Source organism: Lycorma delicatula, chromosome 1 (genome assembly GCF_047948215.1).
Source record: "Lycorma delicatula isolate Av1 chromosome 1, ASM4794821v1, whole genome shotgun sequence".
Taxonomy (NCBI): Eukaryota; Metazoa; Arthropoda; class Insecta; order Hemiptera; family Fulgoridae; genus Lycorma; species Lycorma delicatula.
Window position 1 is genome coordinate 162,919,723 of NC_134455.1, and position 12,720 is coordinate 162,932,442.

Below are 12,720 nucleotides of genomic sequence, written 5' to 3' on the forward strand. Positions count from 1 at the left end.
TCTGTGAGATGTGTTTTGTTTTGAGTTCATTACTAGTAGTAATACTGATGGGAATGTCACTTGTGGCAATCGCATCGGTGGCATCCTGGCTGAGGTGGGCTGGAATATGTTAAAAGCCAAGGTTTCAAAGATGACCTCCAGTAAAGCCCATAAGGACTCGGAACAGAGGGGGTGGTGGAGGGTGTCTTTACCTATGTAGGTCAGGATATTGATGGTAGCATTCCATTCACTCTGCCACTAATCACAAACTACCCTCTTCAGAAAACAGACAAGCGTTCAAAACAATGCAATTTGTGAGATGAGGTTGCAAACAAGCCTCTTTTGTTGCACTATTAGTGTATTCATTGTCTAAGATTGTAATACGGCTGGGATCCAGCAGAAGCTCACAATTGTGTTATGCAGAGTCATTTTTACAACAAGGTGTTTGGAGTATATTTCACTAATCACCTGCAAGAAACCCATGGAATGAACAGACTAATATGTGTCGATAAGTTGGCTAATTATATTTAAGGCCTTATTAGTAGCATACAGCCACAACAAAAACATCGACAATGTTGCCAAGGCCAACATATATGCTCTACTGCCATACTGCCAACCACAACCAACAAAATAATCGTGTTTTTGTATAAACATGAACCATTTGTATAAAAAGACAGTATTACAGAGCTGTCTGTATAAACAATAGAATTAGAACTCAAAATATTTACAACATTACAGAATATTTCTTATAAAATAACCAGATTTGTGTACTTTTTATGATACAGACAATGACTACAGCAATAATTTATGGGATAAGACTGCCACGGGAGGTAATTTAGAGAGAGGGCTGCCTAGGGAGGTAATAACATTGAGTAACAGGAAGAACATGATTAAAATGCATTACACTTGCTAACAAACCTGAGGGACAGTCATGAATTTTAGTAATTAACAAACGTTTGGGCATAAATTAAAATTTTACTACATTTTATTATTTATTTTTAATTAAGACATATAATTATACATAATTGATCAATTTAACTGAACCATATGAATAAATAAAAATAAGCTTTATATTTATAGCTACTTATGCTTTAGCTTTAGGTTATCATAAATCAACTTCACAAGGTTTATTGCAGGTAAATCAATCCAAATTTTTTTATTTAAGAAATTGTTTTGCTATTTGTTTCTAGCTGTTTAAAGTGAATAAAATAAATATATTATAAAATTAACAAATTCAACTAATTTTAAACAGAATAAATCAAAAGCTTACTCCTAAATCATAACCAACTTGGTTTAGAACATTTAATAGTTATCCTCCTTTGTAGAAAAGCAAATTACTAATACTTCTCTTTCTCTATCTCTCCCTCAACTGTAGCAGAATTTGGTTTTCCAAGCAGCACGGTGTAACTACACCATATAATGCTTGCTCATTTAAACATTCATTATATTTTTATTTTATCACCACAATTAATTATATGCAGTATTTTTGCAGATTACTATAAATAAAACATTTTCTTAATTGTTGATTATGATGGAACACCATCTTGTTATAAGATACTGCTCCCTTTGGAAGCAGGTTCAAACAGTTTGTTAATAGAGAAAAGGGTGTACATAATTTCTGTTCACAGTTGATAACAGATTGTTATTAGCAGACCTGTACTAGTTCACTTCTATTAACCATTCATTATTTTCATCCAAAAATTAATTAAACCGCATTTCAACATTTAAATTAAAAAGATTTTTAAATACATAAGATCCAAATATAAAAAATAAACTAGTAAAACTTTAAAAAAAAGTGAATACATCCAAGTACAGATGTTACCAATCTGTTCCATATGTCACAAGTAGTAAATAATTTAAAAGTAAAAATGTTTACTTTATAAACCTACAAGTTCTTTTATACATAAGTAAATTGAAGTTTTATATACATACATACATACATAGCGTGGTTTTGACAGCATGGATAAAACTAGTAATACAATTCACTTGTTTAGGAAATATAAAAACAAAACTAGGTTTGATCATATAAAATGAAAATGAAATTAACATTTTATTACTTTGTTAAGAGATTGTATTATATAACTTGTAAAGAAAAAATTAGGTTTAAATTAATAAATTTTTTTAAGGTAAATTAAGCACACACTAACAAAATTAATTGCATGATCAAGAATATTACAGTTCAATTTTAACTGAATATCTAAATTTTTGAGTTACACTCTAACAATCTCACTAAGCACCACTTTAATTAAAATTTAAAATGTTCACATTAATATCAAAATCACTTTTTTACAGGAATTAAGACTCAGGAGAAAAAGTTTATTTGTTTAGAAATTAAGTTAAAGAAAGTCTAGATATTGAAATGTTATGTGCTAAAATATATTTTAAAACATTTTTCTGTACAACAGAACAAAAATATGCTACATTAAAACATGGCTAATTACAGTGTCCCTTTACTTATGCACCCTTTTTAATTTTTTATGTTATTTTTTTGAATATCTCTATGGAAAGTAACAAAGCTTTTTAAAAAAAAAAAGAATCATTTGAAGAGTTAATATTCATGTAAGAGTAGATTTTATACAATATTAACATTAAACTGGCATTTATACATATCAAACTACAAAACATTTCATAAAAAAATACTCCTAACAAAATTAAAAACCACTACTGAATTCATTAATTTAATATAAGGAAAGACTATCTTAACCCAAACACAGATAAAAGGTTTTTGAATTTAGACCCTATGCGGAGTAGATTATTTTAATATGCTTATAAAACTTATTAAGATTTGTTAATGTTTGAAATCAAGTCACTTAATAACTTTTCTTGTAATGGTGGTATGCGACACAAATTAATAACAATAAAAGAAGAAAATGAATAATATTAATTTAATAAGTTTTTTCACATTTCATCTATGTTTTTTAACTTCACAAATTAAAAAAAAAATATGAACTAAGTTGTCAAAAAAAATATATAAAACAATACTTGGAAATATTTACCTCTGATTGCAGCAGTGTGCGCTACCCAGGCTCCTGGATCAATTGGTCTTACAGGTTCTGTTCGAGGTATAGTGAAATACCCTTTTGGATTTGGATCCCAACATTTGGCAACAACTAATTTAATAGGACTGAAACATACCCAACAATTAATGGAATTAAGTTCCTTTTTGAAACTAAAAATTTTAAAAAATACATAAAAAAAGCACAACATATATGAGGCACATTCATAAAGTAAGGGCCATCAACTTACATTTAAATATTAGCGGGTTTGAACACAGTTTCACGTCATGCAGGGCCATCTATCGGCTATTTATGAAGCCACTGAAGTTCTTGTTTGATTCAGTCATTTACTTGCTGGTTAATACAGATCGCAATGTCTGCGATCTCATTTCTCCCGTCAATTGTGAAGTGTGTGCTGTAATTCAATTTTTGTGTGCAAAAAGATCTTCAGCTGCTGAAATTCATCAGGAGTTGTGCCTAGTGTATGGACCTACAGTAATGAGTGAAAGAAAGGTTAGACAATGGTGTAGAGACTTTAAAAATGGCCACTCAAATGTGCATGATGAAGAGCAGAATGGCAGGCCCAGTATTCAGACCAACTAAAATCATTGAACAAGTGAACCGAAAACTGTGATGTGATTGAGGTGATTTGACAATTAGTGCTCTGGCTGATGAATTTCCGCATGCTGGACATACCTCTATATACACAACAGTCACAGAAAATCTCAGTTATCACAAATTGTGTGCAAAGTAAGTACCGAAAATGCTCACCAACCAACACAAAGAGCAAAGAATGTGCAGTGGACAAGCGTTTTTGGACCGCTATCGACAAGATGGAGATTATTACGAACAATGAGATGTGATATCCTACACCAACGCAGAATTGAAACAAAAACTAATGCAGTGATGATGTTCAAGTTACCCAAAACTGAAAAAGTATAAGCAACCTCCATACTTGAGTCGAAAAATGTTGGCTACAATTTTTTGGGACAAAAAGGGTGTCATTTTGGTTGATTTCACGGAAAGTGGAACAATTACAGTTGACATCTACTGCAAAATGATCACCAAACTGAGATGCGTGATCCAAAATCGACGATGCAGGAAACTGTCATCCAGCGTAATCCTACTTCACGACAACGTACATTCTCACATCACTACCTTAACCAAGAAGAAAATTCAAGATTTTTATTGGAAACTTTTTGACCACCCTACATATAGTCCCAACCTTGCACCTAATGACTACTTCCTCTTCTTGCATATGAAAAAGTGGCTTGGTGGACAACAGTTTGAAAATGACAAGAAGCTTAAGACTGTTGTTGTCAACTGAATCAATTCCCAGGCGGCAAACTTCTATATAGAGGGGATAGAGAAACTGGTGTAGCATTATGAAAAGTGCTTAGAACTGAATGAAATCTCTCCAGGAGGGGCAGAAATCCAGCTTATTTCACTGATTTTCATTAATTCTATGCAGCACACATTTTTTAGGTATACTTAATATAAAAAAGATAACTGTATTAAAATGATGAACTAATATTTCTGATAAAATTTGTTTACTTTTTAAAATAGATGAATAAATTGAAATATAAATTATGACCTAATATTTTATGATAAAATGGTTTTTCTCATAAGTAATTAAGACTGATAATAAATGTTTGGTCCATACAAATTAATAACACATTAAATGAAAGAATCACAGGCAAAGTATAAAACCAGCCAAAACTGTATCCACAATAATATTTTGAAGTAAAATGTAAGTAGTTTTAGCCATTTTATTCTATAAGATTTAAATCAGATGGGAATTCCATGCAGAAAATAAGAAAAAAGCAAGGTTTGCAAGTAAGAATTTTGTTTTGCCCTAAAACTTAAAATGCTTCAAACAGCATTAACCCTATTCATGCATTCTTAACAGGATCAGATGTGGTCTGGTGAACTAAGAGATCATAACAGCATAATGATCTCTGTCAAAGCATAATTATGCTCATCTGGTCTGTGATTACACGTAAAATAAAAAAAATCCTGTTTTATGTATGTATAATAAAACTACCCTCCTCTATGAATCATGAGACCTTGCCGTTGGTGAGGGGGCTTGAGTGCTCAGGGATAGAGAGTAACTGGACTGAAGGTGCAACCATATCGGAGAGGTATCTGTTGAGAGCCAGACTAAGGAATGATTCCTGAAAGAGGGCAGCAGCTCTTTCAGTAGTTGTTAGGGGCGTGAGTCACAATGACTTAAACGGCCATATCAACATCACTCAGTCCTATGAGTACTGCGCAGCTGAAAGCAATGGAAAACTACAGCTGCTCTTTTTCCAAGAAAATGTGGCTCTCTGCATTTTCATATAACAATGATGGAGGCGCCTTCCTTGGTAAAATATTCCGGAGGTAAACTAGTCCCCTGTTCGGATCTCCGAGTGGGGACTACTAAGGAAGGGGTCATCAGAAAATTAAAAAATTACATTGTACGAGTCGGAGCGTGGAATGTTAGAAGCTTAAAAAAGGTTGGTAGGCTAAAAAACTTAAAAAGGGAAATGGATAGGATAAATGTGGATATAGTAGGAATTAGTGAGGTTCGGTGGGAAGAGGAAGGCGACTTTTGGTCAGGTGATTTTAGAGTAATTAACTCAGCTTCAAATAATGGGCAGGTAGGAGTAGGTTTCTTAATGAACAAGAAGATAGGGAAGATAGTAGAGTATTTCAAAATGCATAGCGATAGAATCATTGTAATAAGGATAAAATCAAAACCTAAACCGACAACGATTGTTAACATCTATATGCCTACAAGCGCCCATGATGATGATGAGGTAGAGTGTGTATACAAAGAGATTGATGAAGCAATTAAACACGTAAAAGGAGATGAAAATTTAATAATAGTTGGAGATTGGAATGCAAGCATTGGAAAAGGCAAGGAAGGAAATATAGTGGGGGAATACGGGCTGGGCAAAAGGAATGAAAGAGGGGACCGACTTATAGAGTTTTGCACGAAGTATAATTTAGTAATTGCCAACAACCAATTCAAAAATCATAATAGAAGAATATACACTTGGAAAAAGCCAGGCGATACTGCAAGGTATCAGATAGATTATATCATGGTTAAGCAAAGATTTAGAAATCAACTCATTGACTGCAACACTTACCCTGGAGCAGACATTGATAGCGACCATAATTTGGTGATAATGAAATGTAGATTGGGGTTTAAAAACCTGAAGAAAAGGTGTCAGATGAATCGGTGGAATTTAGAGAAGCTTGAGGAAGAGGAGGTAAAGAAGATTTATGAGGAGGACATCGCAAGAGGTCAGAGTAAAAAAAATAAGGTATAATAAGAGAAAATATAAGAATGCTACTGATGAAGAAAGTAAAAGGCAGAAAGGCTCCTGGAATAGACGGAATACCTGTAGAATTACTGCGCAGTGCAGGTGAGAAAGCAATTCAGAGATTATATAAACTGGTGTGTAATATTTATGAAAAAGGGGAATTTCCGTCAGACTTCAAAAAAAGTGTTATAGTAATGATACCAAAGAAAGCAGGGGCAGATAAATGTGAAGAATACAGAACAATTAGTTTAACTAGTCATGCATCAAAAATCTTAACTAGAATTCTATACAGAAGAATTGAGAGGAGAGTGGAAGAAGTGTTAGGAGAAGACCAATTTGGTTTCAGGAAAAGTATAGGGACAAGGAAGCAATTTTAGGCCTCAGATTAATAGTAGAACGAAGATTAAAGAAAAACAAACCAACATACTTGGCGTTTATAGACCTAGAAAAGGCATTCGATAATGTAGACTGGAATAAAATGTTCAGCATTTTAAAAAAATTAGGGTTCAAATACAGAGATAGAAGAACAATTGCTAACATGTACAGGAACCAAACAGCAACATTAACAATTGAAGAACATAAGAAAGAAGCCGTAATAAGAAAGGGAGTCTGACAAGGATGTTCCCTATCTCCGTTACTTTTTAATCTTTACATGAAACTAGCAGTTAATGATGTTAAAGAACAATTTAGATTCGGAGTAACAGTACAAGGTGAAAAGATAAAGATGCTACGATTTACTGATGATATAGTAATTCTAGCCGAGAGTAAAAAGGATTTAGAAGAAACAATGAATGGCATAGATGAAGCCCTATGCAAGAACTATCGCATAAAAATAAACAAGAACAAAACAAAAGTAATGAAATGTAGTAGAAATAACAAAGATGGACCACATTCAGTGGTCCATCTTTAGATGGGCTCGTCTAGCACAAGCTAGACGAGCCTTCAGTAAGAAATATAATTTGTTTACATCAAAAATTAATTTAAATGTCAGGAAAAGATTTTTGAAAGTGTATGTTTGGAGTGTCGCTTTATATGGAAGTGAAACTTGGACAATCGGAGTATCTGAGAAGAAAAGATTAGAAGCTTTTGAAATGTGGTGCTATAGGAGAATGTTAAAAATCAGATGGGTGGATAAAGTGACAGATGAAGAGGTATTGCGGCAAATAGATGAAGAAAGAAGCATTAGGAAAAAATAGTTAAAAGAACAAAGTATCTGTAAAATTTCACACAAATAAAGAAATTAGATAAATATGAAATTTCAATGTATGACAAAATGTACTTTATTGTTCATGAACATAGTAATTAAAATTAAGAGTTTCAAAATTAAAATATAATTTTTAATATGTATTAAAAACTATAAAAGATGATTATTAATGCAAGTAGAAGTACTTGTATTAAAATTTATTGTTTCATCAAAAACTTATTGTTGTTTATTTTCCTTTGTCTTGTAAAACTTTCTTTATACAGAGCCAAAGTACTTTTATTTTACAATTCTTGACTAATTTTTTTTCATGTTTTCACTTGATTTTAGTCATACTTCACAAATTTCATAAACTCTCTCTTGGCTTTAACAATTTGTTAGACAGTACAGAAAATGATAAAAACCAATTCTAAGATTGTTTTTTATTGGATAAAATAGCTTCACTTTGTCACCCATTTTGTTCTTTTCATTATCAAATTCTTCTTCTTAACTCTTTAACTTCCTTATGTTCAATCTATCAATCTATACCATCTAATATCAATCAGTAGTTTGTTTTTCTATCTTTCTGGTTGTAACTCACATGATCTTCTCCAACTTTTTCCTTTTCCAATTTCAGATAGTTTCTTCATAAAGCACTTTCAAGACATAATGTTTCTTCTTGTTTAAATCATCTTTGGCCACAATTTATCCATAGATTAGGAATTTAAAGTTTTGGACTGTAATTTGTTTAGCAATTGTTTCATGTTCACAATCGTACTGGAATTAAAAAATTCTTTCAACACTTGCTTAATGATAGTTTTTAAAACTCTCTGTACTGTCAAACAATTTATATGAAAAGAAAAATTAATTATACTACAAGAAACAAAAATACAGTATAAATAAAATTTTCATCACATCAAAAGGCAAAAACATATTGGCCAGATGTATGGCCCTAAGAAATCTTACGACATTCGACAATATCGATATATTGTTGCCTAAGATACAAAGTATCTTAGGCAACCCTAAACTTGTATCTTAGGCCCTTACTTTAAACTTCTGACACAATGCCGCATAACAGATACAGTCCACAAGTATGTGGTGTATTGTCAGTTGGCCGTTGCAGCAAACATAAACAGGTGCATCAATCTGAGTCATCATATATCCCAGAGTAGAACTAGTGTGCCCTATTCACAAACGGCAAATAATAACCTCCTCTCAAAAAATACTTTTGTATTATCATCGCCCAAGTACTTTATTTGTTCTACAAAAACTAGACAGTTGAAAATTAATTAAAAACTAAAAACCCGACAGGAACACATCTTCAAAATAAAAAGCCTGTGATGCATGTTAAAAGCAAAATAATACAAAGACCAATCACATTACATATCTCGAAAAAAAAATAAAATAAAAAAAAATCGCAATCAGCATTACAACAAATGTTGTGAATATTTAGAACAAACTACTGTAATTTATATATTTGGATATAAATGGAAGGTTCTAAGAAATCATAAAACAAAAGATGATAACACTTCATTATCCCCAAAATGTTTTGCAAGTTAGCCTCTAGTTTAAACTTGTGACGTAATACCGCATAACAGATACAATCCACAAGGATGTGGTGCATTGTCAGCCAGCAGTCACAGGAGCACAAATTGGTGCATCTGTTTGATTCATCAGATATCCATGAGTGAGTCTAACATGCCCTACTCGCAAATGGCAGATAACCTTCTCTCACTCTCAATGGTTATTTCTGCATGAGAAGCTCCAAAGTGGTTCAGTGTTTTCTAATTGGGTGAAATTTATTGTTCATGGTAAACGTCATAAACTACCTTCTTCAGGAAACAGCCAAGATCGTTAAAGCAACACAACTGGTAAAAGGAGACTGAAAACATGCCTTTTTTGCCGTACTGTCTGCATGCTTATTGCCTGCAACTCTTACATGGCTAGGGATCCAGCAGAAACTCACTGTATTATGACTAGTCATTTGCAAAATAATACACTCAATCTCACAAACAACAGGTTGTCTGGAGAATATGTCACTAATTGCCTGTGAGGTAATCAAGGACTGAGAAAACAAGAACATGTCAAAATTTTGGGCTAACCATGTATATAAGGCCATATTAATGCTATGCATTAATATGGCCATATTTTCATCGCAGAACTGTATGAGTTCTGCGATGAAAATACTGGATGCTGGGAAGGCCAAACATGTATGGGGTTGCCAACTATAAAACCACAACCAATTGAATTAACATTTCCAGAGACATCAGTATAAACTATAACATCAGGATTCATGCTATTTCTAATATTATCAAATTTGTTTAGTACAATAATCGGATTTGTGTTCTTTTTATTATATAAAGATCAAAGTAGTAATTAACCGGACAGTGTCCTCAGCTGGTCAAAGTTTATTACTGATTGCAGCATTCCATTCCCTCTGCCACTTATCACAGACCACACACACTTCAGAAAACCGACAAGATCATTCAAATCACCAAGATTAGTTACAGAAGGCTCTGCAAACAAGGCTCTCTTTTGCCACATATTCAGCGCTCTCACTGCCTGAAATTCCAAAATGGCTGGGGATCCAGCAGAAGCTTACAGTAATATTACGTTGAATCATTTCAGAGATGATAAGACTGTATAACACAGACAACAGGGTGTCTGAAGTACATATCACTAATGGCTTGCAAGGTATTCATGAATACTAGATCGTGGATACCAGTGTTCTTCGGTGATTAGGTTTCAATTAACCACACATTTCAGGAGTAGTTGACCTGAGTTTGTCCAAGACTACAAAATTTACTGTTACAGTTACATTACACTGATAAGTTGCTAATGACTAATTGTTGATGCGACTATAAATAAAAGTATTAAAAAAAAATTAAATCTGAGCAGACAAGTATGTGTCGGAATGGTAGGTGTTAAGTACATTTAAGATCTTGTTAATTGCAAACAGCTCCAAAATTAAAACACTGAATTTTCAAATAATTCATAATCAGCTGAGTAAAGTTAACTAAAATGAGAATTGAAGTCACCTCCAATCAAATAAGAGAATTGGAGTAATATACATACATACATATTTTTAAGTGCTTAGCAAAATAGTCAATAATATTATAATCTGACAAAGAAGATTTTTAGTAAACGACAAAGATGCTACAACATATACAAAAAAATAATTTTCACAAATCAAAATATTTATATTATTAAACCTTTCTTTAATAAGTAATCAACCTCCCAAAAGCCCTATATTTTTACTTTCCCATAAAAAGGGAAAATATTATAATCGGTCCAATTTGGACACAAGTGGTTTTCACCGGATCTTCATGTTTTGACACCTAAGGAACCAAAACAAAAAATAAAATTTCAAGAACACTATTAAAAAGTGTGTAAAACACTTATACTACAGAGAAATAAAAATACCTGGCCAAAACTTCTTTATTATTGCCCAGAATGTGACAAAACTTTTGAGCAATTTAAATTTACGACGAAGGCCGCATAATGTATACAACCCACAAGGATGTGGTGTACAGCCAAGCAGCACGTGCACTGTACGCATACTAATGCATTTTTTCTGACATCGTGTACCCTGAGTAGCTCTCGTACATCCTACTCTCAAATGGCAGAGGACCACTTCCTCTCAGTGAATTTTTCTGTGGGAGGAATTCCACGACAACACAGTATCTTTGACATAGCGAAGTTTGTTACCGACTGTGGCAATTCAGTCATCTTGCCACCTAGCACGAATTGCATGTTTGACATGGTTAATAAAGTCGGATGTATAACACGAATAGTGAAGGATGGTTGACTACAAGCGAATTTAACAGCGGAATCTGCATGTTCATTACCCGGAATCCCCACATGACTAGGGATCCAGCAGAAATTCACTTGTGTGTTGCAATAGCTCAACTTTGTGATTGCATTGTAGATGTCGGTGACAATAAGATGTGTCGAATAAAAATTTTTTAAGGCTTGGAGAGCACTGCACAAATCGCAACAAATAAGGTTATGACGGTACTTAGGGTTAATGATATTCAAACCCTTATGAATAGCATATAGTCCAGGAGTAAAGACACTTGTAAGACCAGGTAGACCAATCATGTAGGTTTGATCATTAACAATAAATGTGTATCCAACGGTACTGTACTATTTCAATTCATTTGTGTATACTACTGTGTCTGGGTTTGTCTTGGAGAGAATATGGTGAATCATTTGCTGAAAGAAAATAAATGGTGATTCTTTATTGTATATTGTGAGGTCACACATAAAATTAATAAGGTTGATTCTCCACGGAGGATACGAACACGGATAAATCGGAAAAATTAAATGTGCGCCAACATCTATAAGGTTTAGTAAACACAGGATATGAATACCTTTTTTTTTCTTCAGTCATTTGACTGGTTTGATGCAGCTCTCAAGATTCCCTATCAAGTGCTAGTCATTTCATTTTGGTATAACCCCTACATCCTACATCCCTAACAATTTGTTTTACTATTCCAAATGTTGCCTGCCTACACAATTTTTTCTTTCTACCTGTCCCTCCAATATTAAAGCAACTATTCCAGGATGCCTTAATATGTGGCCTACAAGTCTGTCTCTTCTTTTAGCTATATTTTTCCAAATGCTTCTTTCTTCATCTATTTGCCACAATACCTCTTCATTTATCACTTTATCCACCCATCTGATTTTTAACATTCTCCTATAGCACCACATTTTAAAAGCTTCCATTCCAATGTTTTCTTCTCAGATACTCCGATTGTCCAAATTTCACTTCCATAAAAAGCGACACTCCAAACATACACTTTCAAAAATCTTTTCCTGAGATTTAAATTAATTTTTTATGTAAACACATTACATTTCTGACTGAAGGCTTGTTTTGCCTATGCTATTCGGCATTTTATATCGCTCCTGCTTCTCCATCTTTAGTAATTCTGCTTCCCAAACAACAAAATTATTCTACCTCCATAATCTTTTCTCCTGCTATTTTCACATTTAGCAGTCCATCTTTGTTATTTCTACTACATTTCATTACTTTCGTTTTGTTCTTGTTTATTTTCATGCGGTAGTTCTTGCGTAGGACTTCATCCGTGCCATTCATTGTTTCTTCTAAATCCTTTTTACTCTCAGCTAGAATTACTATATCATCAGCAAATCATAGCATCTTTATCTTTCCACCTTGTACTGTTACTCCGAATAATAATGAATAATGAATACCTACAGGTGCAATATAACATGGATGGTTATCTTCAAGTCA

General features: G+C 33.2%; 1 protein-coding gene across 2 annotated transcripts in view; it reads right to left on the reverse strand.

Annotated features, from left to right (window-relative positions):
* Nucleotides 1–12,720, reverse strand: part of dsh (Segment polarity protein dishevelled) — a 94,758-nt gene that overhangs the window by 35,758 nt on the left and 46,280 nt on the right. For both annotated transcript variants that reach the window (XM_075366319.1, XM_075366310.1), the window contains exon 9: nucleotides 2,976–3,103. In XM_075366319.1, coding sequence (XP_075222434.1) covers nucleotides 2,976–3,103 — 128 coding nt within the window. The remainder of the gene's footprint in view (nucleotides 1–2,975; nucleotides 3,104–12,720) is intronic.